The 24366-nt window shown below is 38.7% G+C and overlaps 1 protein-coding gene across 1 annotated transcript; it reads left to right on the top strand.

Annotated features, from left to right (window-relative positions):
- The first annotated feature begins 927 nt into the window (after window positions 1-927).
- On the top strand, window positions 928-11342 carry LOC103470085 (mitoferrin-2-like). The gene is made up of 4 exons (XM_008418237.3): window positions 928-1434; window positions 7690-7918; window positions 8003-8059; window positions 8883-11342. Exons 1-4 carry the CDS (start codon window positions 1096-1098, stop codon window positions 9449-9451), a joined length of 1194 nt encoding a protein of 397 aa, XP_008416459.1. The 5' UTR covers window positions 928-1095; the 3' UTR covers window positions 9452-11342.
- The last annotated feature ends 13024 nt before the right edge of the window (window positions 11343-24366 follow it).

Consider the following 24366-nt stretch of genomic DNA (forward strand, 5'->3'; position numbering starts at 1 on the left):
TGCTTCACGGGCAAAAGGTCAAAGGTAACAAAGTGACCGGGGGCTTATTATGTTGTACAAAAAAAAAAACCCTAACAAAAAACAAATATTTTTAGTACATGTTATTATGTGTCAGAAGAGGGCTTAGGAAATAATCATACCAAAGAAAAAAAAAAATTTGACCGAAAGGGCACTTGGGGGCAAGGAGCAAAGGGGGCAGGTGCTCAAGTCCCCCCCTCCCCCCTCTGCACGTGCCTGGTTATAAGCAGGTAGTATCCTATCTACTGTGAATAACTCTCTTAAGATCATCAATACGTATAAATGCAGATTACTTGATCACAGATGTTAAAGCTAATGGCTCGTCAGAAAGAAGCCCAAGGCCAAATGGTCTGCCTTTGTCTTTAAATAACTCCAGTCTACAAGAGAAATGACAGCGGTTAATGCTAATGTTATTTAGCATTTTGAAATACAAGTTGTATGATCATGTGCTTCAGCAACAGAGGCAGTGCGCCACCAATGAGCTTCCTGCAGGGAAATAACACAATGAACAGAACATAACAGCAATCCAGGTCAGAGAAATTGTCTGACATAAAAGTAAAATAATTTTATCTGTGTAAGTGAAATTATTTTATTCATTTTTCTAGTAAGTAGTTATTCTGTTTGGAATAATTTTATATGCTATATTCTTGAAGATGTTTTACATGGGAAGATTTACATGGACGGCGCTGCACTGCCTCCACCTTCAAGTTTCATAGATCTGCTCCTGCAACATGGAAGGATTCAATATTTATTATTATACCGGACATGCAAAAACCGTGACATCCCACTGTTACAAAACCGTCAACGCCCACTTTTTAAAGCCCCGCCTACTTACCCAATCGAATTGAGTTATCTAAATATTGACAGCAATCTTATCCAATAAGATTCGTTTTTGGGGATGGTCACGCCGATCAACATTCTAATTCCCGGATCTTTTCAGCTGCCGCCAAGTGTCTGCCTTAACCGCCGGCCGGGGGGGACGAGGAGGTGAACAACCGGGAACATTACATCAACAGTAGGCCCTCCGGTGTTCTCGGTACAAACACATCTAACGGATTTAACACGTTCGCCTGCGTAATGGAAGCGGACGGGTTTGTCCCCTCCTCGACCCTGGAATCGCCGGCTGTTGAAAGGCGGGTCACGGGCACTATAGCCGCGACGGGATTTGGGATTCTTGGCAACAGCGTCTTGGATGCCACGGGGGGCTTTGTCGGGACCTTCACGCCGAGAATGACGGGGGAGCCGGATTTTATCTCCATGTTGCACCGAGCAACTCCCGAGCCCTCGGCCTCCGTTGAGCCAGAAGCAGACTATGAAGGACTGCCTCAAGGAGCAGCTAGCAGCACACACATGCTGGCTGGAGCTGTGGCTGGAATCATGGAGCACTGTCTTATGTATCCTGTCGACTGTGTCAAGGTACCACAACAATTATTAACAAAATATAGTGTATCTTGAAACTTTTTGGGGAGTTCGTTATGTCACGCTGTGCGCAGTCCCCCCGGTTGCGTAAAGCTGGAGTCAGTGTAGGCCGCAAAACAAGCCTGCTTAGTTGTTAGTTAGCTTCCAAGCTAACCGATGCAACCTTGCTAACTGAGGTCAGCTAACCGTATGACTCATAAAACGAAACACAGGAGAAGAAATTTATGTTTTTAAAAGCAATTTAAACCACTAGTATGCGGTAAAAATGCTAATTGTTGTAGTTTATGACGTTTAATGATCATTAGCAGTCACTAAATGTCTGTCCTCCAACATGTATGTAATGTTGTATGTAATGTAATGTTCCATCTCCAGCTTAAATCTTTTGTCAGCCTCTCTAAAGCCTGCTTGAAATCAAATTGCTCACTGTGCACATGCATACAGCATTTTAAGTTAAATACAACTTTTTGCCATTTAATTATTTTCAAGTGAAATTCGTGTAAGTACATAACGGGGGGAATTTGGTTTCGGTTTTATTTCTGAGGTTGGAGCCTATTAAAACTGATCAGATTATGAACACCCTTTTACACAACAGGGAAGCTAATCTGGAAAGTCCAATGTGACGAGATAGACAGAGGTTGTATTGGGTAACTGGGATTGAATAAGCAGCCTCTAGACACAGTGGAGACTCCAGCTGCATAAATTCTCCAAAATTAGTCATGATTTGATTATTTAAGTCTGTTGATGTGCAGTTATTTTAAACAACTTGTGAGAAAATGAAAAGGGCAATTTCATTAATTACTACTTCAAGCAATTTATATCACTTAAAACAGCACTTGGACTATTTCAGTCGATTGCCCAGCATGTTTAGACATTGAGTTGATTTATGTTCTATGAATACATTTGAAGCAAAGATGCTTAGGAGACAGATTTCCTAGAGGTGTTGCAGGCCACTTTGCAATGCCTCCAAATTGATCCTGCTATCTGTCGCCTTGATTACATATTAGAAAAGCTTTCGTAAAAAACTAAACATCTCTTCTTTTTGTTGTGGGTCCATGAATAAAATGGATCTTTTTGACTTTTTAAACATGTGATATTAGTGTTAGAAGTGACGGGCAGCTGTTTAATGTTGGTTATTGTACAGAACTATAAATGTGTTGACATTCAAGTTATCTTAATGTTACTATTTGTTTTTGGCTGAATTGCCTCAAACTTTTTCTCCCAATATTTACGGTGTATTGATTGATGTGCTTTGGTGCATCAATTTTATGATTCACAAATCTGTAGAAAACTTTCGACTGCTCGCTTAAATGCTCTCTAATTTATTTTTCCATTATAGTAACTTGTGTGTGTTTTGTCCACTAAAAGTCTAAAAGAAAAATACTTGCAATGCTGAAAATGTCTATTTGGACGCCATTAAACCGCATAGTGCAAAAATCATGCAAACTGTTTATCAACTTTAATTTGTAAGCTGAAAAAAATAGTTTGGTGAAAAAACGGAAATTATAAACATTTTTCTGTAGCTGAAACTTTAAATGAGACATAAAAGTTATTTTAACATTGAAGCAGAATGAGGAAGTTCCTCCCTAATAATCTTCTTTTTAATCATCTTTACGGTTTAAGGAAATCAGTCGGACGTGTTTTACCGTAAAACTCCACAAAGAAGCTTCCTGTTGGCCGTGGCTGCTCCGTTTTAGGGTTTTAGTTTCCTGTTGTCTTACGCTGTGAACACCCTGCCCTCTAACTGGGAATTTAGCTGTAGTTAATTGCATTTTTCTAATTTTATCAGTTTCTTTGTGCCTTCAGAGATCATTGTGTTTGGCTAAGTAATTAGCTTTATTGAATTTTAAAGATGTTTGTTACTTTGCCTAAATTATTGACTAGATTAGCTCAGATTATACTTAACTGTGAGACTGGGTGAAACAAAAATATTGTGCTCTAGAGGCTTTTTTAAATTTCTAAAATAATTAAAGTCATCTTTTGTTTGAGCATTTCTCTTATAAGGAAGCACCTGAGTAACCCACAGTTAACTACTTGCTAATATGAGTAGCCTACTGATCTCTGTACTAATTAATCTTATTAAAGTGATTTGAAAATGTTTATTTTGAGTAACATTTTACTTAGACTACGTCTTCAGAGCATGTTACATGTGAAGAATTGCACTTTTAATGAGTAATAATAGTAAGTTTTAACATTTACTGTATCTTTTAATTGTCAACAAAGGTCTTTATGACAATTGTCACCTAAACACAGCTATTAATTTTAACTCTGCCTCGATGCTTTAACTTGTTTGTCTGAATATCAGTGATGAAACTAAGAGGTGAAACACTTTGCAACAGGTGACAAACATGTCCTGAATCTCTAACTTCTGTTTTTATTTTGTTTTTTATCCACTTTGTAAAGAAGTATGCAATAATTTGCTGTAGTGTTGGAAATCCACGTCAGTCCTCACATGCTTTCCAGCTGTTCTTAGAAGAGGGGAAAAAAACCACAGATCTGATTATTTCCACTGCTCACATGGGAGATGTGTGATTCAGACCCGTTTTCCTACATTTTCACTGTTTTTCCAGCTGTTAAGTCATTTATAATGACGATGATGCCGCTATCATCAGCAAATGTAGAACAAAATGTCTGAGGAAAAAATGTACGGTAATCTGGGTGTTGCAACAGTTCAAAGTTCAGACCTTGATCTGATTGTTCACAAACCCGTCTGCCAAACGGCGACGAACTGAACCAGTGTTAACAGGTTAAAGTTCATCATGAGGGAAACTGATTAGGACAGAAGTATTTCTGTGAATTGGCTTCTAAATGTGCTTCCACTAAACTTTGAATTATAGAACAAATCAGAGGTTTTTATGTCCTGTTTTGAAAGATTAGAGAAGTTAAACATTTTTAGTCAATATTTGCAGAAAGAATGTTTTTTATTAATGTTCAGAAATACATGGATCCTGGGCATCCATGTGTGCTCACGATGCTGCTGTCATGTTTTTCTTTTACACTAAAAGATATTTTAGTGTAAAATATCTACACTAAAGATGTTTAGTGTAGATTTTCCTAAAATGTAATGACATGGCATTCTTTTAGTAATTCTGAACTGAGTGAAGCTAAAACTTTGCCACTTTGAGTTTTGACTAAAACATATTTACTAGAGATGTGCCAATCAGGTTTTTTCCTGCCGATACCGATTCCGATCACCCATGAGGGCCGATACCGATCACGTAATTGGCACTACCGGTTACATTATGTGGAAAAAGGAACCATAAATTCACCTTAATTTAGACAAAAACTTGTTTTTAATAACTTTTTCCAAGAAGAAAACTAAACTAAACAGGCATTCTGCAAATTGTCCTGCTATCGGTAATACAATCTTTAACAGACTGAAAACATATGAAGGCTCTGAAGAGGCTAAATAATGCAAAGAGCCAAAATAAAACCTCTCTACATTACCAAAGAAATTCAAGTATTAAACTTAATATTCAAAGGCAAATACAGGATCCATTACAATAAACAATCCAGAGTTACTGAAGGAAAACTTCCTGTTAGCATGGCGGCTAGCTGTTTACTGTTAGCTCTGATTGGCTGTTTCTGACTGAGCGGAGTAATTTAATTATGCAGAGCAGGGAGGAGATCGATTATTTTTTTTAGAGATTATCTGTCTCATGTTAGAACAGCAAAAGTTTTAATACGTATGTAAAATACATTTTTTTAGGTTAGATGCTGCAGCTTTAAGCAGAGGTTCGGTGTGAGAGTCACTACCAGGTGGAGCAGAAGCGGCGCTCCGTCTGTCAAATATTACTACCTGTAGCGTAGCAGCTGTTCAACAGCGAGAGCAGAACCAGCGTCTTACATCGCAGCTCGAAGACTTAAATAATTTTGCTGGTCATTTGTTTAGCTTTCTGACCGTCATGCTAATCCGGGTGAGTGTTTGTAGCTGTGCGCTGCTTTACCTGCTATCTGATCCTCCATATGTCTTTTTACTGCAGTGAGCCTCGATGTAGCCAAACTCCGTCAAGTATGGCATTGTTTTTATGTCGTATTAGCTTCGTCGTGTTGATGCATTTTGACTTGCTTCAATTTTCCGCCGCAACACGCAAACTTCTCCATTCACTCAGTGCGTGTTATAGCTCCACATCGCTTAGGATTTGTTGCTGCGCGTTTGCGCAGTGTGAAGGAAAGAGGAGACCAGCTGCACAGGCAGGCTGAGAAATGAGATGCAGGTGATCGGTATCGGCAACAAGAGCCAATGATCGCCGACCACCGATCATGCACTTTTTCATGGAAATCGGCCCAATTATGATCGGTGGCCGATCGATCAGCACATCAGCACACCTCTAGTATTTACAGGCAATCTTAAGTATATATTTGTTGCCTTATATTCTGCTCTGAATGTTTTATTTTCAGAAGATGGCCTTCTTTGACTCTGGATACTCCAGTTACAGATAAACCAATTACTGAATTGGTTGATCATTCTTTCAGTCAATTAATCTGATTAATCGTTTCAGCCTTATACTGGTGTGTAAGTAGTTCAAACTATTGGTATCATACAGTAATGAGTGATAAATAAGCCTGCAGTGCTTCTTGCAGCTCCAGATGGTTGTAAACGACCCATTAACGTCTGAGGAGGTGGAAACTTTTTCTGCCGTGTTTGATGAACATTTGTAGTATTTCTGCTGCAACGATTAAGCAGTAACGAGGAAACCGGTGTGATGGCGTCTGAGATGTGTCAGTCTGAACACTTCGGTTCCTTTACTGATGCACCTGCTGGTCGTATCTCCAGGTTGCTTTTTCGTAATTGAACGGCTGCTCTGATAGTCGCTGCAGGGTGTGGACAGAAAAGTCTCCTTCAATCCAGGTTTGATTCTGTTCTTGCAAAGAAATGATCAGTTGATTTTTAACAGTCACACGGACTGTTTGAAGTTTGCATCAATGCAGAAGAAACACAATGCAGCATATTTCATATTTCAGCCTGGACTATAAATGCTGACCAGAGCCCTTTGACCTGGTTCAGTTGCTACCTGTGAATCAGAAGTAACTCACAGGTCACTGGTTTGATAGCAGAAGTCACTGATTAGCGATGACGTTTCGAAAATGTTTCAACACATGATGATACAGCTCAGTATGTTTTTAGGTCGGGACTTTAACCTTTTGTGCTTTTAGACCACAAACGTCGGAACGTGTGTTTTCTTAGGGGGGTCCAGCGCAACTAACCCTAAAGTTCATGTAAGAATCAGAACGAAGAAGCGGAAATAAATGTAGACGCAAAAGAAAAGTTAATAAAGGTTCAATTAAATAATTTTTACTGATTAAAGATTCAGTCTAAATCTGAACAACAATCCCAAGTGCTTCAAATCTTCTTGTATAAAGAGATGTGTAATTCAGGCCAGCAGGGGGCGGCATTGTACAGGTCTGGATTCAGGCTCTTTCATTATAGGAGCCAAAATCAGATTCTGTATTAAACAGCATTTTAAAGTTGGTATGAATATAGATGTACAGACGTAATGTAAAGCCGTTTGGTTGATTTTCAGATTCATTGTGATGTAATGTGACCCTTGAGGTTTATTTAGGACCAAAACAGGGGGGGAAAACTAAATAAATAACAATATACTTAAAGTAATAAAATGTGAATGTACTATGAAATAAATGTACCAATAAATATGCTATTAAATATTTAAATATACCTTTCAAATGATAAAATTCAATTATAACATTTCACAATAAATGTGCATCATGATTATATCACTCTGTATTTATTAATTCAATTAAAATAAAGTGAAATAATTATGGGTATTTTGTAGGAGGGCTGGCGCTTTGACCCTGTTTTTTTTTTTGTCTTGGTCTCTGTTTTAAGAGTAAAAAGATCAGGGCTTCTGAAATATTTTACACATTAATCTCTAAAGCGGTTTGACAAAAAAATATCAGAATACAGTCATTCAATAAATTAAAATGTGCTAACATGTGAGGCTCATCTGTCAGATTAAAAGCACCTTTTGAAAATAACCGTAAAGATGGTATTTTGTTGTTGTTGTTTTTTCTAACCTAATTTAAATGTCATGTTTTCTTTAACTGTAGCAGAAAAACATAATTAACAGAAATAAAGGCCGGAAAACCTCAATCTATTGATAAAGTTCCTGAAATGAGTGAACTTTCCAATAATATTCTTCTGCTTATTGAACGAATCTGTAAGTACATTTAAAAAGAGCAGTAGTTTCCCTACAGCAGCAGCTAATCTGTACGCGTTTGTTGTGTTTTCTGCAGACCCGTATGCAGAGTTTGCACCCGGAGCCGGGGGCGCGCTACCGGAACGTGATGGACGCCCTGCAGCAGATCGTACGGACAGAGGGGCTGTGGCGCCCCATCAGGGGGGTCAACGTGCTGGCCGTGGGGGCCGGACCCGCACACGCTCTTTACTTCGCTTGCTACGAGAAAATAAAGTTTTCACTCAGCGACGCAGTTCATCCGGGCGCAAACAGCCATTTTGCAAACGGTGAGATTATCCAGAAAGTTTAATTTTTATTTTAATTTCAGATATTATGGAGGGAGATTCATCGTATTTGTTTATGATTTGTAGGTGTAGCAGGTTGTGCAGCTACTGTTCTACATGACGCCATCATGAACCCAGCTGAAGGTAAAAATCCATTTCAGCCTCTTTTTGTTTACATGACACACATACTACTTCAAAGTGTCTTTTCAACTTTCAAAACTTTTAATATTTCCACGTTTCTTCTAGAAAATAACTGGGAATTTTTGGCTTAAATTTCCTATTTTTAAAAGTTTTTTTTTTTCTTTTTTCTATCTACAATGGCCCTAATTCTCAGTCGTATAGTTTGAACCGTTTCTCTTTTCTGTTCTGGAATTGCACGCAGCCATCTTTGTTTCTGTATCAGCTGACTCTGCATAAGAATGACCAGTGGCGCCCTCTGCTGGCCATCCTTAAGATCAGCACCAAAACAGTAAAAGAAGGTCTAAGCAGACGGTATTAGTTTTGGTGAACTAATTTTCTTAATTTTGGGAAATCGATGATCGGCTGATAATTACATGTGAAGCTGATCTTATCTACCTCAGCAAATCAAATCAGACGCTTTCTCCTTCTGCTTTTCTGTTGGAGCGGTTTGACTGACAGACCAGCCTGCCAGGTCATGTCTGCACCTTAGCAGTTAACAATATTTAATGTATCCAACTCAGCAACTTTATTACTATATTTAGCAACATTTCAGACAAAAACTGGAAAATCGGCAGGTCGTGCTCTGTAAAGATCGGCCAGAAAAAAGGAATCGGTGCACCCGTAGTTTGCTTTCATTCTGTGTATTTTTCCGTCTGTCACATAAAATCAGACAAACGTGTTAAAGTTTGTGTTTGTGATGAGACGGAGTGTGTAGTGGTTGTGTTTCTCTTTCCTTCCTGGCCCGGAGAATCTTATAAATCCTGTCATTTCCAACATCCCTCCTCAGTTGTAAAGCAGCGGATGCAGATGTTCAACTCGCCCTACCGCGGCGTTCTGGACTGCATGGGCTCTCTGCTGAGACAGGAGGGTCCGGCGGCCTTCTACCGCAGCTACACCACGCAGCTGACCATGAACGTGCCATTCCAGGCGCTGCACTTCATGACCTACGAGTATCTGCAGGAGCTGCTGAACCCACACAGACAGTACAACCCGTCCTCGCACGTCGTGTCGGGCGCTCTCGCCGGCGCCCTGGCTGCCGCCGTCACCACTCCCCTCGACGTCTGTAAGACGCTGCTCAACACGCAGGAAGCTCAGGCCGTCCATGTGATCCCAGCTGGAGCGGCGGCGGCGGCCTCGGGTCCGGAGAGCCGCTACATCTCCGGGCTGAGCGAGGCGTTCCGGACTGTGTACCGGACCGGAGGCGTGCCGGCGTTCTTTAAAGGCGTCCAGGCCAGAGTCATCTACCAGATGCCTTCCACCGCCATCAGCTGGTCGGTCTACGAGTTCTTCAAGTACATCATCACGAAGCGGCAGCACGAGAAGAGGCTGCGTGGCGATCGGGACGGAGACAAATGAACCACATCTGGTGTTGCTAATGAATCCTCAGCATCGCATTCGGTTCACAAACGAAGGCGGGTTAAGGTTCTTAGTGCAAAAAAAGTCAACTTTATTTTGTTTACAGAAATAATGTGTAGTTCATATGAAAGCCCAGGGAAGGCAAGTTGACCTTCAAGTTGAGTTCAACTCGGCACCTGGAGGAAGCAGGAAGTTGTGACTCCAGCTGTGTTTTATTCTAGCGCTCAGCTTGATGAGCATCTCCTAAGTGGCTTTTTAAAGAAAAACAGGAAACATCACGCACATGTATAGGATGTAAAAGGTGCTGCTATTTTCTGACCACCAGAGGGCGCAGTGTTGCACAGCTGCAACAGAAACGACCCTGGAAACGCTGAGAAGGAGAGCGTTTGAGTTTGATCCGTTTTTGCACATTTTTGAATGTTATTAGCAGGTGGCTGGAAGTCGAACAGTTCAGAGCAAAAAATAAAGAAGTGAAAACAGGAAAAATATCAGTGTGGAGCCAACAGAGAGAAATGATCACTGGCAAAAGGAATGGGCCAGCGAGAGACGCTTGGTGTTGTGGTGTCACGGCTTTAACACAAAACATGATATAAATGCTTTTTTCTGATTCAATAATATAATTTTATCAGTTTATAAAACGACTCATTAGGGCTGAAATGATTCAAATCATCAACTAGTTTAGTAATTCACTCAAAAACAAAACCATACAAACAAAATACATTTTGCATTTAAAATGTAAATAAATCTATTTGTAAAAATATTCTACCCAAAACTCCTCGATAATTTATTAAGTTTACATAGTAATACCTAATATCTCTATGCTGAGATTGAAATTGAAGTCACAATTTTAGACTTTAAATCTGATTTTGAAAAAATTCATAGTTTCTAACTTAAATTCACTTTATTTTGGTGAATTAGCGTTACAAAAAAAGAGAGAAAACGGAACAAAATGCTACTTTATAAACCAATAAATTACTAAAAAACCTCAAACTTGTTCCTGGTTGATTTGAAGTCCTTCTTGATATTTAGGAAATAATTTCATCAAAAAAACTCTGAAAAGCTGCATTTGTTGTGTCTTTATTTAAATACATTAACTGGAGTTAAGAGCCGCTGTGAAAGGCCTACAGGGCCACTTCTGGGTCCGGAGCCGCAGGTTGCAGACCGCTGGTTTAAACCATGATGCTGTTTAATCGTTTAATGGTCGTCGATACGCCGGCCCGGCCCTACCTGACTTTGAAAAACGTTCTCTCTGTCTGTCTTCAGGATCCATTCGGTCTGGCACATTGCATTCTTCCTAAGTGAGTTTTAAACACTGTATTTATGTATATCCCACAAAAAAGGTGATGAGAGTCTTTATTTTTGTCAGTATTTTGTACTTGCACTACAGTAGCACTCACAGGCAGATATTTTATCCAATTTAGTAACAAAACCGCTCGCAGGATGAGGAAATTACTGATGCACGCCTCAGCTAGCCGCAATGCAGCCAGCGCACAACTCAACATGTTCTTGTTTTGAAGCCATAAACTGGACATAAGATGTAGAAAATGTATTTAAAGATATTTAACCCCCCCCCCCCTGAAACTTTTATTTTGAAAAGAAATCTAATTTGTACGATGTGCTGTAAATACTCTGAGCTTTGCACCTTGACAGAAAGCCTGTATGTGTGGCGAGTTTTAACTCCTGGAAAGCCAAAGACTGAGAGCTAGTAAAGGACAGGAAGTAGTTTGTCGGTTGAACACACTTACTTACTTACTTACTATGAAATGCTTGAACAGTGTTTGGAAGAGACACCTGTTTTTTGTGAATTGTAAATAAACGTGCTCAAGGCAGCTCCTCGCAGAAGCAGGGTCTTCTCTTGGTGCTGGCTGGCCAAGCGCTGAGAGACCAGAAACGCGTCTGCTTGTCTTTCTTTCCTCACCTTCTCTCCTGTCCGCAAGACGCAGCCACAAATACCCGACAAGAGGTTTTATCTAGCAGACGGCTGTTATTTTAGCCCTGCAGGCCGTCGGCTGCTTTAACACTTAATTTAGAAACACCAACTGCAGCAGGATGTTGAAGAAGGGAGGTAAGTATTTTAGAGCTTTCTTAGAGTTTATAGGGAAAAAAATGAGTGTGTTGCATTTTCCTCTTGATGTTTCCTCAAATGCCGAGTTGGTAGTAACTACATTTACTTAAGAAAAAAAAAGAAGTATTTTTACTATTCTGTACTTTTTACTTTTGAGTCATTTTATTATGAAGTATTTTTACTCTTGAGTAAAATTTCTGGATTTCTTTGCCCACTGAATGAAAAACATGTTTTAGCCAAAAAAACACCAGACACACGCAGACCTGCAGATTTTGTTAGTTTAATCAGTTTTTTTTATTGAAAGTGATTTGGAAAAATGTAATTTTGCCTGATTTTGTTATTTTTGGTTACTTGTATAAATTGTCATTTTTGTTCCTTAAAAGACCAAAATTTACATTTAAATTTATGTTTTGGTCAATCTGATGATGTAATTTGTAAACATTAAATTATTGATAATTTGATCAGTTACTCAGTACTGGAGCAAACCTTTCACTGGATACTTTTTTTTTACTTGAGTAATTTCTTGGACAACGATTTTTAACTTGAGTAAAATTATGTTGTAGTGCTACTCTTGTGTACAATTTTTGTATTTCTGCAACTGCCAATAGAAAATATATAAATATGTGTGTTATTTGAAAGATGGATGCACGTGTGAGAAACCAAACGTATTTAATTCACTTTTTGGTCTCATGATGTTGCTATGGAAAGACTCAGAGTCTTGATTGCATAAAGGAAATGAATCAAAATAATTTTTTGCGTATAGCTGAGGGAGTTGTACCTCAAACCATTGCAGCCGTGAGGCACTGAAAGCTGCAGTAAGTAACTTTAATAAGAAATATGTTGCTTTATTTGTTAAAACTGTCACCATGTTGTGGCAGCATGTTCTGAGAAAGATAATCTGAAAAAACAGCCTCTGCCTTTTCCCAGTCTGCCCAGTGGTGATAAGAAGCAGCCAATCCGAGCCAGGAGGCGGGTCTTAGCGTTGTCAATCAAATCAGGCTCATTCTCCCTAATCCTCTCGCTGTTTGCTACTCTGCAGCTAGCATAGCCTGCCAGTGCTTATGCTAGTTAGTTAGCATGACCACTGATGACGGCAGATGTACAGTTTTCCTACAAATGTCTGTTTCTCTGCCACATTTAGTAGCGAGTACATGAGATGAGTGACAGCGCTAAGACCCTCCTCCTGGCTCTGATTGGTTGTTTTTGCATTTTTTGCATCCCAGGGACGAAGTGGAGGAGACCGATCTTTCACAGATTATTATACTTTTATGACATGGTGGCAGTTTTGACAAAGAAACATATTTTTAATAATAGTTACATACTCTACCTTTAATCAGAGAAAATCCACAATACTTTCCAATTCATGCAGAGATTTTTTGTGTTTTTTGTACAGTTGATGCAGGTTATTTTATATTCTCTTATATTCTGGCATTTCGTCTTTTATTACGGTAGATGTTTATCATTGATTGTTTTCAGCATTTTGAGAATCATCCACCATTCTGTCCTTCAGGACCTCGAAGCTCTGCAGCAGTTCAGCTGCCTAAACTTTCCTCCCTAACAAACTGTTTGTTTGGAGACAGTTTGAACTTCAACGCCTCACTGGAAACAGAAGGGAATCATTCAAAGTCAACATGGTTAAAAGGGCATGCGTCTCTGATTTAGATGCATTTAGTTGATCTTACATTATAATATGTTAGATCAGTGGTTCTTAACCTGGGTTCGATCGAACCCCAGGGGTTCGGTGAGTCGGTCTCAGGGGTTCGGCGGAGCCTCTGCCGCGGAGGTAAAGACACACTTGTGTAAAGTCGTAATGACGCGCCACTTTGCCATCACTTGCTGCAGAGGATCACGTTACATTGGTTAACCAATCAGAGGATCACGTTAACATTGCTTAGCCAATCAGAGCTGCGGAGGAGCCCTGATTGAAGGAGCTCCACTCTCAGCATGGATTTGAACTTTTGTCTTTAATTACTTCAGCAAAGCTCACAGTTTCTACCAAATACTGTAGCTTTCGGTGAACTTCTAAATCTGCTCCTTAGTCACATCTTTTCGGGGTTGCTACTGCCTCTAGTGGTGTGAAGGTGGTAACACAACTAATATAATTACATTACTAAATCAGAATCCCGCAAAGTCTTTATTATTTATTATTAATTTTTCATTCTCTTAAGAATGTAGAGCTAATTAAATGACCTAAACAAAACCTTAAAGTGGTTCCAGTTTCTCTTGATGGCCAACCTGTTGAAACTGTGGCAAATTTTAAATACCTTGGGTCGTTCCTGGACAGTCAGCTCAACTTTGCTGAAAACACTGACTATATTTTGAAGAACTGTTCTCAGAGACTCTACCTTTTAAGAAGACTTGGTGATCATGGAGTGACCCAACTAGGGTGACTCTAGTTGGGTCACCCCTATGTCTTGAATTGGGGGGGGGGGGCGGGGGGGGGGGGGGGGGGGGAGGAATAATAATATTTTATTTATCACTACAGAAGGGTTCAGTGAATGTGCATATGAAACTGGTGGGTTCGGTACCTCAAAAAACGTTAAGAACCACTGTGTTAGATTATAAAAGCCTCTCAAAAGAGAAAACTGTACATTAGTTCTAGTTAGTAGATTTTATTAGTTTGTCTTTCCTTCTTTAGCCAAACTAATAAGTGCCATTGATCTGCTGATGATGATTTCATCGGATTGTAAATGATTGGGGGGAAAAAAACGAAAAAAGTGGTTTTAGAAGTAACATCTTGTCCTGCCTGATCTTTAGTTTCTCAAAATGACAGGATGCATCTAAATGAGTGGGATATAAACTACAATTCATCAAACAGATTTTTGTTTCCGTTTTACCTGCTCAACAAACACAATTTTTATCAAATCAATTTATAATTAAAGATCCAAAGCATTAGAAGAACTTCAGACTTTATCTTATTAAAAGCAAAAACAATTTCCACATTTTGGAGGATCATCTGTTAGTTGTTTCCTATTTAGTTGGCCAGATTTTGACCATTATTGTTTTGTGGCCAGGGCCGAACAAGGTCATGTCAAGCGCCATAAATGGACCTCAGGCCACACTTTGGACAGCCCGAATTAAACCGTCGGCTTGGTGAGCTGAAGTAAAGTATCTTTGTTGCTGCTATGTCAATAAATCCAAAATAATTGCAGACGCTCACAGGAAACATGCCAGGATTCAAACCCAGAGCTTTCTTGCTCAAAGGCAGCCCCAGTTTGTTTATGTGAAACATTTTCCCTGTAATCTTGGAATTCCTCAGGGTTCAGTGCTTGAACCAAAACTCTTTAAGTGGGCTTCCATTGTGCATTAAGAGCTTTGTCTGTGTTTTTGTGCTGTCAGCCCCCAGCCTGTCAGAGGAGCCGCTAACGCAGCCGTCCTGCTGCAGGCTGGAGCTGCTGCAGGACACGCTGACCATGTTTACTCATTCTGCTGCTCCACGCATGCATTATCTGCATCTGCTGCTGCCATTTTCTGTCTTTGGTTTCTCTTTTTCTTTTGATTAAAGTTACATATTTACTGGCATTTTGGTTCAAATGTGACACAATAACATGTTATTTCGTTAACCTGTTATGCTTCCTTGCACAGGTTGGGATTCGTCTGTGGGCTCTACAATGTTAATGAGATTTTAGTTTACTCAGTTCTGCAAAACAAAACAAAAACAAAGGAAACCAACAACAACAACAATAAGATACTGTAAACTAAATGTTTAGTTGACCCGTAGACATAGCACATGTAATCAGATTTGGGTAGTTAGTTACATTTACTTGAGTAACTTTTTTGAAAGTATTTTTATTCTTACTTGAGCAAAATTTTTGGATTTTCTTCCCACTGAATGAAAAACAAAACATGTTTTAACCAAAAATTCACCAGACAGAGACACACACCTGCAGTTTTTGTTAAAGTTTCTTAAGTTTTTTATTGAAAGAAAATGATTTGGAATTTTTTTTTTTTGCCTGATTTTACTATTGTTTGTAACTTTTATAAATTATTGTCGTTTTGGTTCTTAAAATATCAACATTTCCATTTAACTTTATGTTTTGGTCCATCTTTCTAAATATTAAATAACTGATAATTTGATCAGTAACTCAGTAGTTGAGTAGACGTTTTACTAAATACTTTTGAGTGATTTCTTTGATGGCTACTTTTTATTTTACTTGAGGAAAATATCCTGAAGTTGCGCTGCACTTACTTGAGTAAAATGTTTGTGTCCTCTGCCCACCAGCAGACAATCCATTTCCATCTCCTCCATCTTCCAAACACAAACTGTTAGCATGAACGTAAACAAAAACATACAATTTCAAATTAAACTCAACTGACTTGATTTTCCCATAAACAATCGTTTTAGTTTCTATATCAAGATGCCTCGATTAAAGGTTGATTTTTAGCTATTTGGTTGAAGTGGGAGTGGATTAGCACGGCCTCCATCTTGTCTCTACATCAGGTCCCGTTTCCTCCTGGCGCCTCGTGTTTGTTGTGGTTGCCTCTGGCCTACAAGCAGAAATGTCGTCTTTTCATGTCTGTCAGCTCAATTTACCGCCCTGCTCTGCTTCCCCTCCTCTCTGCTGCTGCTCAGCGGCAGCGGCGTGAATGTGAGGGGATCCATTCAGTTGGGCGGAAACGCCTCAACAAGGAAGGTCACGGCCTTGTCTTGGAGGCACATGGCGGCGTGCCTGGTCAGAGCCAAGGTCAACTCTATGCAAGCGTGTATCGCTGCAGTACAAAGACAAATGAGGTAAAAAAAAAAAAAAGACCCTAATCACGTTCTGAAACCCCCTGAGTTGATAAATTAGACAAAAGGTTTGTCTATGTTTAGTTCATAAAGACAGAACATGTTGAGCTTTGCACCAACACACACTTCATTTTCTATAAGTTTGGCATGTTTTGTATGAATCTGTTTGAAAATACAGTTCTGGAAACAGAAAGTGCCCACTGCACTGAACCGTGATGAAAACCTCCCGGTTATTTCACCAAACATTGATCTCTGAGCCGAGTTAAAACATCAGTGTTGTTGTTTCTAAACGACTATCAACTTGTTTTCTTTGCATTATTTGATTTCTAATCATTTTTGTTATTTTGACCATTTCACTTTTCTGCAAATAAATACTAAATATTTGCTTGGAATTTTGGAGGTCTGATAAATTTATGATCTGATAATGAATTTTATTAAATTCAGCTCAAAAACATTTAGTCTGAGCAGGACTTTATCCTCAAGCTTTAAGATAAACATTTGCTTTAATAAAACACCAGAGTCAGATCAATGTAACGCACTTCCATCTCAGGACACAGAAACATGCCGCTAAGCATTCTGGGAAATGGTTCCCACTCCTGTCTTTTTCTTCTTCCAGTTTTTTAAACTCTAGTTTATTAAACTCTTGGAGGTTTGACTAAATTAATAAAAACTTAACACAACTTACTGCTGTAAGTTTATCTTTCACAAACTCACATTTAGGTTCAAAATCTAAAACTGGATTCATTTATTTGACTTAAAGAGAAGAAGACAGTAGACACGATTACATGCGGCTCAGATGTTTTACAGTGAACCTTTAAGCTTATGCCACTTTTTCTCATTTATATTTCTGATTCCAGAATTTCCAGCTTTTGCGAGACGCGTATTAACGATTTTTAGTCAGACACACACACACCACAATTTATGGGTGTTATTGTACGCAGTGACAGTTTAGGACAAATCTCAGTGGGTAGCACTGGATAAACATGGTGTGGTTGTGTATCTTCCCAGAAACATAATGTTTTAGCCCCAGAAAGCGGTACCACTGAACGGATAAATGTGGATCACAGGATAAATATTTAGATTTCTGGGGCTGATGGACGAGCTGAAGCCGCTCCGTTGGCCGGCCTTCCTCCCATCTTCCACCCCAGCACACGGGAAACGAGTTAAAAAACACATTTCCAAACATCCCCATTCATTACAAAATCTATTAAGCTGACGTCAAAATGCATTACACGTCTAAGGCCTGAGACAGAGAAGACACTGTCCAGCCTCCACTGAGCACTTCTATAAAGGTTTTGCATGTGTCAGTTTTTCAGATTGGTGGATATCTCATTGTGGAGCTCGACTCCCACAGGCTGTGATCATACAGATCAGCTCAGAGCTTTCTCCACTGACGCTTAGCAGTTGGCTGCTGATAAGCTCCTCACTTTATATCTCTGTATTAGACTGATAATTCAGAGCTTACAGACAAATCCTGGTGCAGATCAGGTCCAAGGCTGATCTAAGACGGACACAAACCGCCCTCCCAAAAATAAACGAATAACCTTTTGTAAATGGAAATCATTGTGTTTTATATTCAGCCTGATGTTGCTAAATCAGGGGCGTCAAACTCAGTTTTGTTTTGGGCCAAATGAAAATCTGGCTGCTCTTAAAGGGCCGGTTGCACCAGAACGTATTGATAAAACATGTTAAACTGTTAAAATATCAATAAATAGCTGTTTGTTTCAGCATTCAGTAAGTGTATCTTATAATACTGAGCATTTTTCACACTAAACAGTCCATCCAGGATTTTGACTGTTTTTGTGATTTTGTGGTGCTAATTTAGGAATATTTGAAGGGAATTTTTAAGATTTCTGTGTGAGGCTAAATGTGACTTTTTGTTAATCGTCGTATTGGTCACAGACGACAGCTTGACATCAAGTAAGGTTGAGGTAGCAGCCACTTAAACCCCATGTTGTTGCCTAATTTTGAAAATAATCCGCAATAAAAATAATTCGGATGTTTTGCAAAGTAAAACAGAACAAAATTCAGCCTGCAGATGTACGAAGTTCAATCGTGACAAATAAAGTTCGTGGGGTTTATGTGCTTTGAAAGTAAACAGTGTAGCTGCTTTTGCCTCCTTCATCCTGAAATCTCAATCCAGCCAGTCGCTAAAAGGTCAATGTCATCAAGATTTATCGCTGCTAAGCAAAAGTTCAAGTTCAGCCGTCGCATTCTTGCAGAACAGCTTCATCCTTTCCAGCCAAGGCTCTGTGAGCTGCAGTCACATGTGACCCTGAAGATCCTTAAACCAAAAATCAGACAGAAATTAACTATATTTTAAATGAAGGCTGTAACAAAAGCTAACTGGTCTAGTTTTATCGGTATCTTCATAAGATTCCTGCAAATAGAGCATGCTATTATTACAAGGTTACTTTTATTTTTCAAAGCAATACTTTTCATTTTCGACAAATATTGTAAAGATTTAACAAAATGTATCCATCGGATTGTTTTTCATTAAGCTAAAACCAGCCAAAAGGTGCAGCATTATGTAAAATTGACTTTTTTTTTTGTTTTATATCACATTATAAAGTCATTCCCTCATCCAAAACATACCTGGAGTGTTGCCTTGATCTTTCATGCATGTTTCAGAAATCAAAACGCCTGGGTGGACTTAGCCCCGCCTACAAGGCACAGCACCTCCTCATAGCTGCAGTTTCCATTTTCTGAGCTTCCACCTAAAAGCAGCCCTCCCCTGTGACTCTCCCACTCAGCTCCTTCAGACTAGCCACCAGCAATTAGCAAACACCTGGTGGCGCTGTGCCTCTGCTGTGCTCATTATAGGAGCTACTTCTCAGTGAAAAGCTGGTTAAAACTTTGCTAAAAGGTTAATAGAGGAGAACAGAAAGAATAGAAGCTTTTTAAAGAGACAGAGACTCAATTTCAAGACATTAAGTCATATTTGATATATATAGCATTTTTATAAAAACGGAAGTTAACATGGTTACGTGATTGTGCTATAAAGTACATGATACTGCCTCTTTAAATGCTACTTTCATACTTTTTTTTCTCTTTGTAACCTGCATTTGGTTTTATTTAGCTTTTTTTTTTCAAACTAACCAACTGACAAAAGAATCTCACTAATATTTCTGTATTTATTAAAATTAACATCAATTGTAATTTTTGCAAAAAAAATATTTTTTTCTGCTTATATGGGTTCAATGTTTGCTACATGAACTCTTGTCTTCTGTATCATCCAGAATGTAGATAATTTATAGATTTACTTAAAAGATTTCTGGTTTTCTTCCTAACGGCAACAAACAACCTAATCAACAGAAAGAAAAACAGAACTATTCCACTTTATTCTGATTATTTATTTTTCAATTACTGACATGAACATTAAACGACAGTTTTACAAGAAAAAAAAAGTTTCCCTTAAAAGGGAAGTTTTGGCGTTTTTCATCAGAGATCCAGTTTCAGCTCTGCAAAAATCTTCCTATGAAAACTTTATTTCATGTTACTGCATAAATTAATACGTCATCAGCATAAAATTGTATTGCTGCAGCAGCTGGATTGGTTGGGTTACTATTATCTGCTTTCTCTCCAACACTGCAAAAACACAAAATCATAGCAAGTATTTAGGTCTAGTTTCCAGTCCAAATATCTTAGTACACTTGATTAAGAGAAAACTAACTCAAAAGTAACTTCTAAAGATATAGGAGCTTGTTTTAAGTCAATAATTCCTTAAAATTGATGAGGTATTGGCTCCAATGGTAGATTATTTCACTAAAATCATGTGGAAAAAAATCAGTTGTATGTGAAATAATCTGCTAATGGAGCTGGTACATTTTCATCAAAATTAAGGCATTACTGACTTAAAACAAGCACATATTTATTGCTGAAAATATATGTTTAAGTCAGTTCTGTCTTATTCTAAGATATTTGCAGTAGAAATTAGACCTGAACTAGGTGGTGAGATGTTGTGTTTTTGCAGTGCGGCCCTGGTAGCCGGTTGTTTCACAGGGAGCAGCGTTTCAGCACCTCTCTGTGTCTCTGTTTGAACGCTGCCTGTCCGGGCCTGTCGGCTCTCAGAGCTGCAGCCTGTTGCAGCTCATTGACCACTGATGGCGGGAGTCTCGCTTAGAAACTAAGTAATGGTACGAGCCGTTTGAGTGCAGCTCATACGGAAACCCGCCCAGCTGCAGAGCATTAAGTGAGTCAAGAAACGCGGTCCAAGCTGATAAAGAGAGCCGTGATCTCAGCACTTACTTCATACAGCAGGCTAACAGATTTCCTCAACCAGACACTTTTACCATGGTTACACAAATACAACCCCTGAACGGTGAGCTGGAGCTGCTTGATGACTCATACTTGGCTGATGCGTGACTGCACTGTATTACTGAGATCATGCAGAGTGCTGTTTGGATAGAGTTTGCATTGCACTTACTCTCTGTGCATGGGAAATTTATTCTTTTTTTTTAAGGAAATCAATCTTTATCACAATCATTTTGGCTTACGTGTGCCAAACTCGAGGTCCGGGGGCCAAACTTGGCCCGCTGTAGCTTTCTTTGAGGCCCTCTAGACTCCAAATTACATCAGTAAGTTCTTGCAGTTTGTCACAATTCACACAAAATCAACAAATCTCCACATTTTTCAGATTTTACTGCAATTTGGTCAAAAACATTTAGTTTAAGTGACTGCTGCTTCAGCTCCATAGTCCATGATTGAAAAGGCAGGTAATAAAGAGTCACATTTAACCTCATACATTAGCATAAGTATCGCAAAAATTCCTAAATCACAAAATCTGTGATTTTGATCGTAAAAAAACAAAAACAAAAATTCCTGGAGGGACGGATCAGTGTGAAAAGATGTTCACTATTATTTAATTTTAAGAACCACTTATTGAATGCTGAAACAAACAGTTATTTATTAGTATTTGAACAGTTTAATGGTTTTATCGATACATTCTGGCCCTTTAAGAACATCCAGACGTTTAATTTGGCCCAAATGAAACTGAGTTTGTCGCCCCTGTTTTGGCGCTTCGGTGTTTTCTCACACTGCAGCTGTTAGATGTAAGATTCAGAAAATTATATGGCCGGGAAAACTTTCTCAATCTTGATGTAAATATTAAGAAAATCATGTTAACGCTAAACATTTTTCCTGAGTTGTGTCAGCAAGAAAGTGGGATTTTCAGCTCCACACCCCACATAACCCAAAGTCTTTGAGAACTATAACAGGCATTCAAAGCCAGCTGCAGGCAAAGTGATAACTGGTGTGTGAAAATGTGTGTGTGCTCGTCTGAGATTTGTGTGTCAGAGGGCGGCTGCTGAAAAGTAAACAAATCAGCCTTTCTGCAGCAAATGATACACTTAGTAAGACCTCTTAAGTGTGTAAGGGCTTTTAAAGCATCCCAAGTCGCAGCCAGTTAACACCAATTTCTATGATTATAGTTCAGCAAGAACAATAACTCCTAGTGATGCAGCTGAAAGTATTAGTTATCGTAAGATGATGTGGAGTTAAAGGAGATCAGAATGATTTGCCGGGTTTCTCCCTGTGTTTGGTATGACATAAGTCTAGTCACAGAAGAAAACTTAATTGGGTGTTGAGCGAAAAATTGTTCGGTGCGCTCTGGTGGGTTTTATTTTTGTTAGATTTGTAAAATGTGTTGCAAAAATGTGTTGCATATGAGTCAGTTAAATAAAAACGCTGCAAGACACAAAAAAAGGAGAAATTAATTAAGAGAAAAATAAAAGTATGTAATAAAATAAAATAAAATACTCAAGTCCTGGAAAAAATAAAATAATAGGTTTTAGAATTATTTTTACAGAATTTTTAAAATGCATTTATATAAATTGATATAAAAACTAAATATATGTAAATCATTTTAAAAATGATAATTTTTTTTATTTTAAAACAATTTAAAATATATATATTTTTAAATAATTTATAAAATACATTTTTTTAATTAATTAAAAAATATATGCTTCTACGGAACTATTTCTATATACACTGCTCAAAAAAATAAAGGGAACACTTAAACAACACAATATAACTCCAAGTAAATCAAACTTCTGTGAAATCAAACTGTCCACTTAGGAAGCAACACTGATTGACAATGGGGACCCTCGTCGGGTCAATCAGTGTTGCTTCCTAAGTGGACAGTTTGATTTCACAGAAGTTTGATTTACTTGGAGTTATATTGTGTTGTTTAAGTGTTCCCTTTATGTTTTTGAGCAGTATATATAGATATACAGATATATGTATATCAACATCTCAAAAATTACTTCAAAATTGATGGGATGAAAATATTAATCCCAGGACAAAAGTAGGAGACCTTGTGAAGCTGAAGATTGGTGCAGTTTGCATTATAGGAGAGAATATTATGTAATAATGCAGAAGCATCACCTTTGGAAACTTCCAGGAAGTTAAACTGGTGGGTCTGATGCTACACATGTTGTTTTCAGGAAGCTTGAAGAAAACGTTGATTGTTTTTCGAGTGGCCGTCCCAAAATGGGCAAAGGTCCTGTAAGCTTACGGGGAGGGACTGTGTGGTCTGTTTAAAAGACTATTGAACCCAAAACTAAGGAGACGAATGTAAACAATTATCTTTCCTTTATTTTTTTAGAAACCCTGTCCAACAAAGATGACTTCTGGAGCAAATAGAAATAATTCAGCTGATCCAAAATGACCAAAAACATGAAGGTTTTAGTCTGATTTAGTGTGAATAAAATGTTGGCACACTAAAGCTACTGGAATTTCACTGACATGATTCTTCGGACTGGAAGTAGTTGAAAAGTCTTAAATCTGATGGGAAAAACTGAAAATTAGGGCGAGAGCAAAGAGGTCTTCTGAACTCAAAATCTTGAAGTTCATCACTAAACTGAAAAGTCCACAAAGTTGCAAAGACAAAGTGTTGATTGATGTGATGCCAGTAAAGATGTTGATGGAAGGAAATCAATCTGAAATAATTTCATTAACTATAAAAACTGATCCATTTCCCTCATAAACCTGTAGGGTGTAAAAATTCTGGGTTTGACTGAATATAATAAAGAATCATATATATATATATATATATATATATATATATATATATATATATATATATATATATATATATATATATATAGTTGTTGTTGGCAACAACCGCCCTCTCTCTCTCGCTCTCCTCTTCTCAGAGGAGGGAGATATGCAGCCAGCTCTCCATATCACGGGTGAATTGAGTTTTCTAAATCTGATGGGATTTTACCCTGTCCAGAACTGAAGTAAACTCTGTTTAAGCTGAAATCGAGAAAGATAGCCTGGTTTTTGACGACCTCCCTCCAGATGTCCCACCCTTTTCTCACCCTGTGAATTAGCCAGATTGAGCAGCCTGAAACCAACTAGCTTCACAGAGCCACCTGTTAACGGTCGCTCTTTCTTTTTTACAACTTGCACTTGTTACTGAACCAGGTTGGTTTTAGTGACTCGTGTGAGTCCCAAGGGTGTTTTAGTTTCGGCCAAAGCAACCTATAAAACACTTTTTCCTCCCAGAATCAAACTTCATAGCTATTTTATGACCATCAAAGAACTTTAAGGCGACTCATTAACTGAATGTCCACAACATCTTTTAGATTTTCTTAATGCTAATTATTTTATTAGTAAGGCAATTTTGCAAGGGTCAGTACAGCTTAAATCAGTAGCAGAAATAATCAAATAAGTAAAATCAATAATCTAGCCTATCTTTCCCTAATGCTGACACTGAGAACTAAAAAAGGGAAACTTTGAGAGAGACGGACAGAGTTTGGCATTTTGAACCCCAGAACTGGCCTGATGATGAAGAAGGTGTTGCAGCAGCAGGAGGTTCCCAGTACAGGAAGAGTGCTGACTTAGAGCGGCAGGTCTCGGGCCTCAGGGTGACTTCCTCCTGCGTGAAGCGGTCCTCAGCTTCTTGTCGTCTCACGATCTTCCTGGTCCCACGGAAGGAACACACCAGTTCTTCCTCTTTGCCTTGTTCTTTGTCTTTGGGGTCTGAACCCAGCTGATGAGAGAAGTGCAATTTGAAGCCACATGTTGCGGGGCTAACGGGTTGGTCCCCATGTGCAGAACAGTCTCCGGCTCTGTGGCCCCGGCTCTTCTTCAGCTGCAGAGTTCTTTGTCCATCTC

Source organism: Poecilia reticulata, chromosome 1 (assembly GCF_904066995.2).
Source record: "Poecilia reticulata chromosome 1, P_reticulata-male-v2, whole genome shotgun sequence".
Classification (NCBI taxonomy): Eukaryota; Metazoa; Chordata; class Actinopteri; order Cyprinodontiformes; family Poeciliidae; genus Poecilia; species Poecilia reticulata.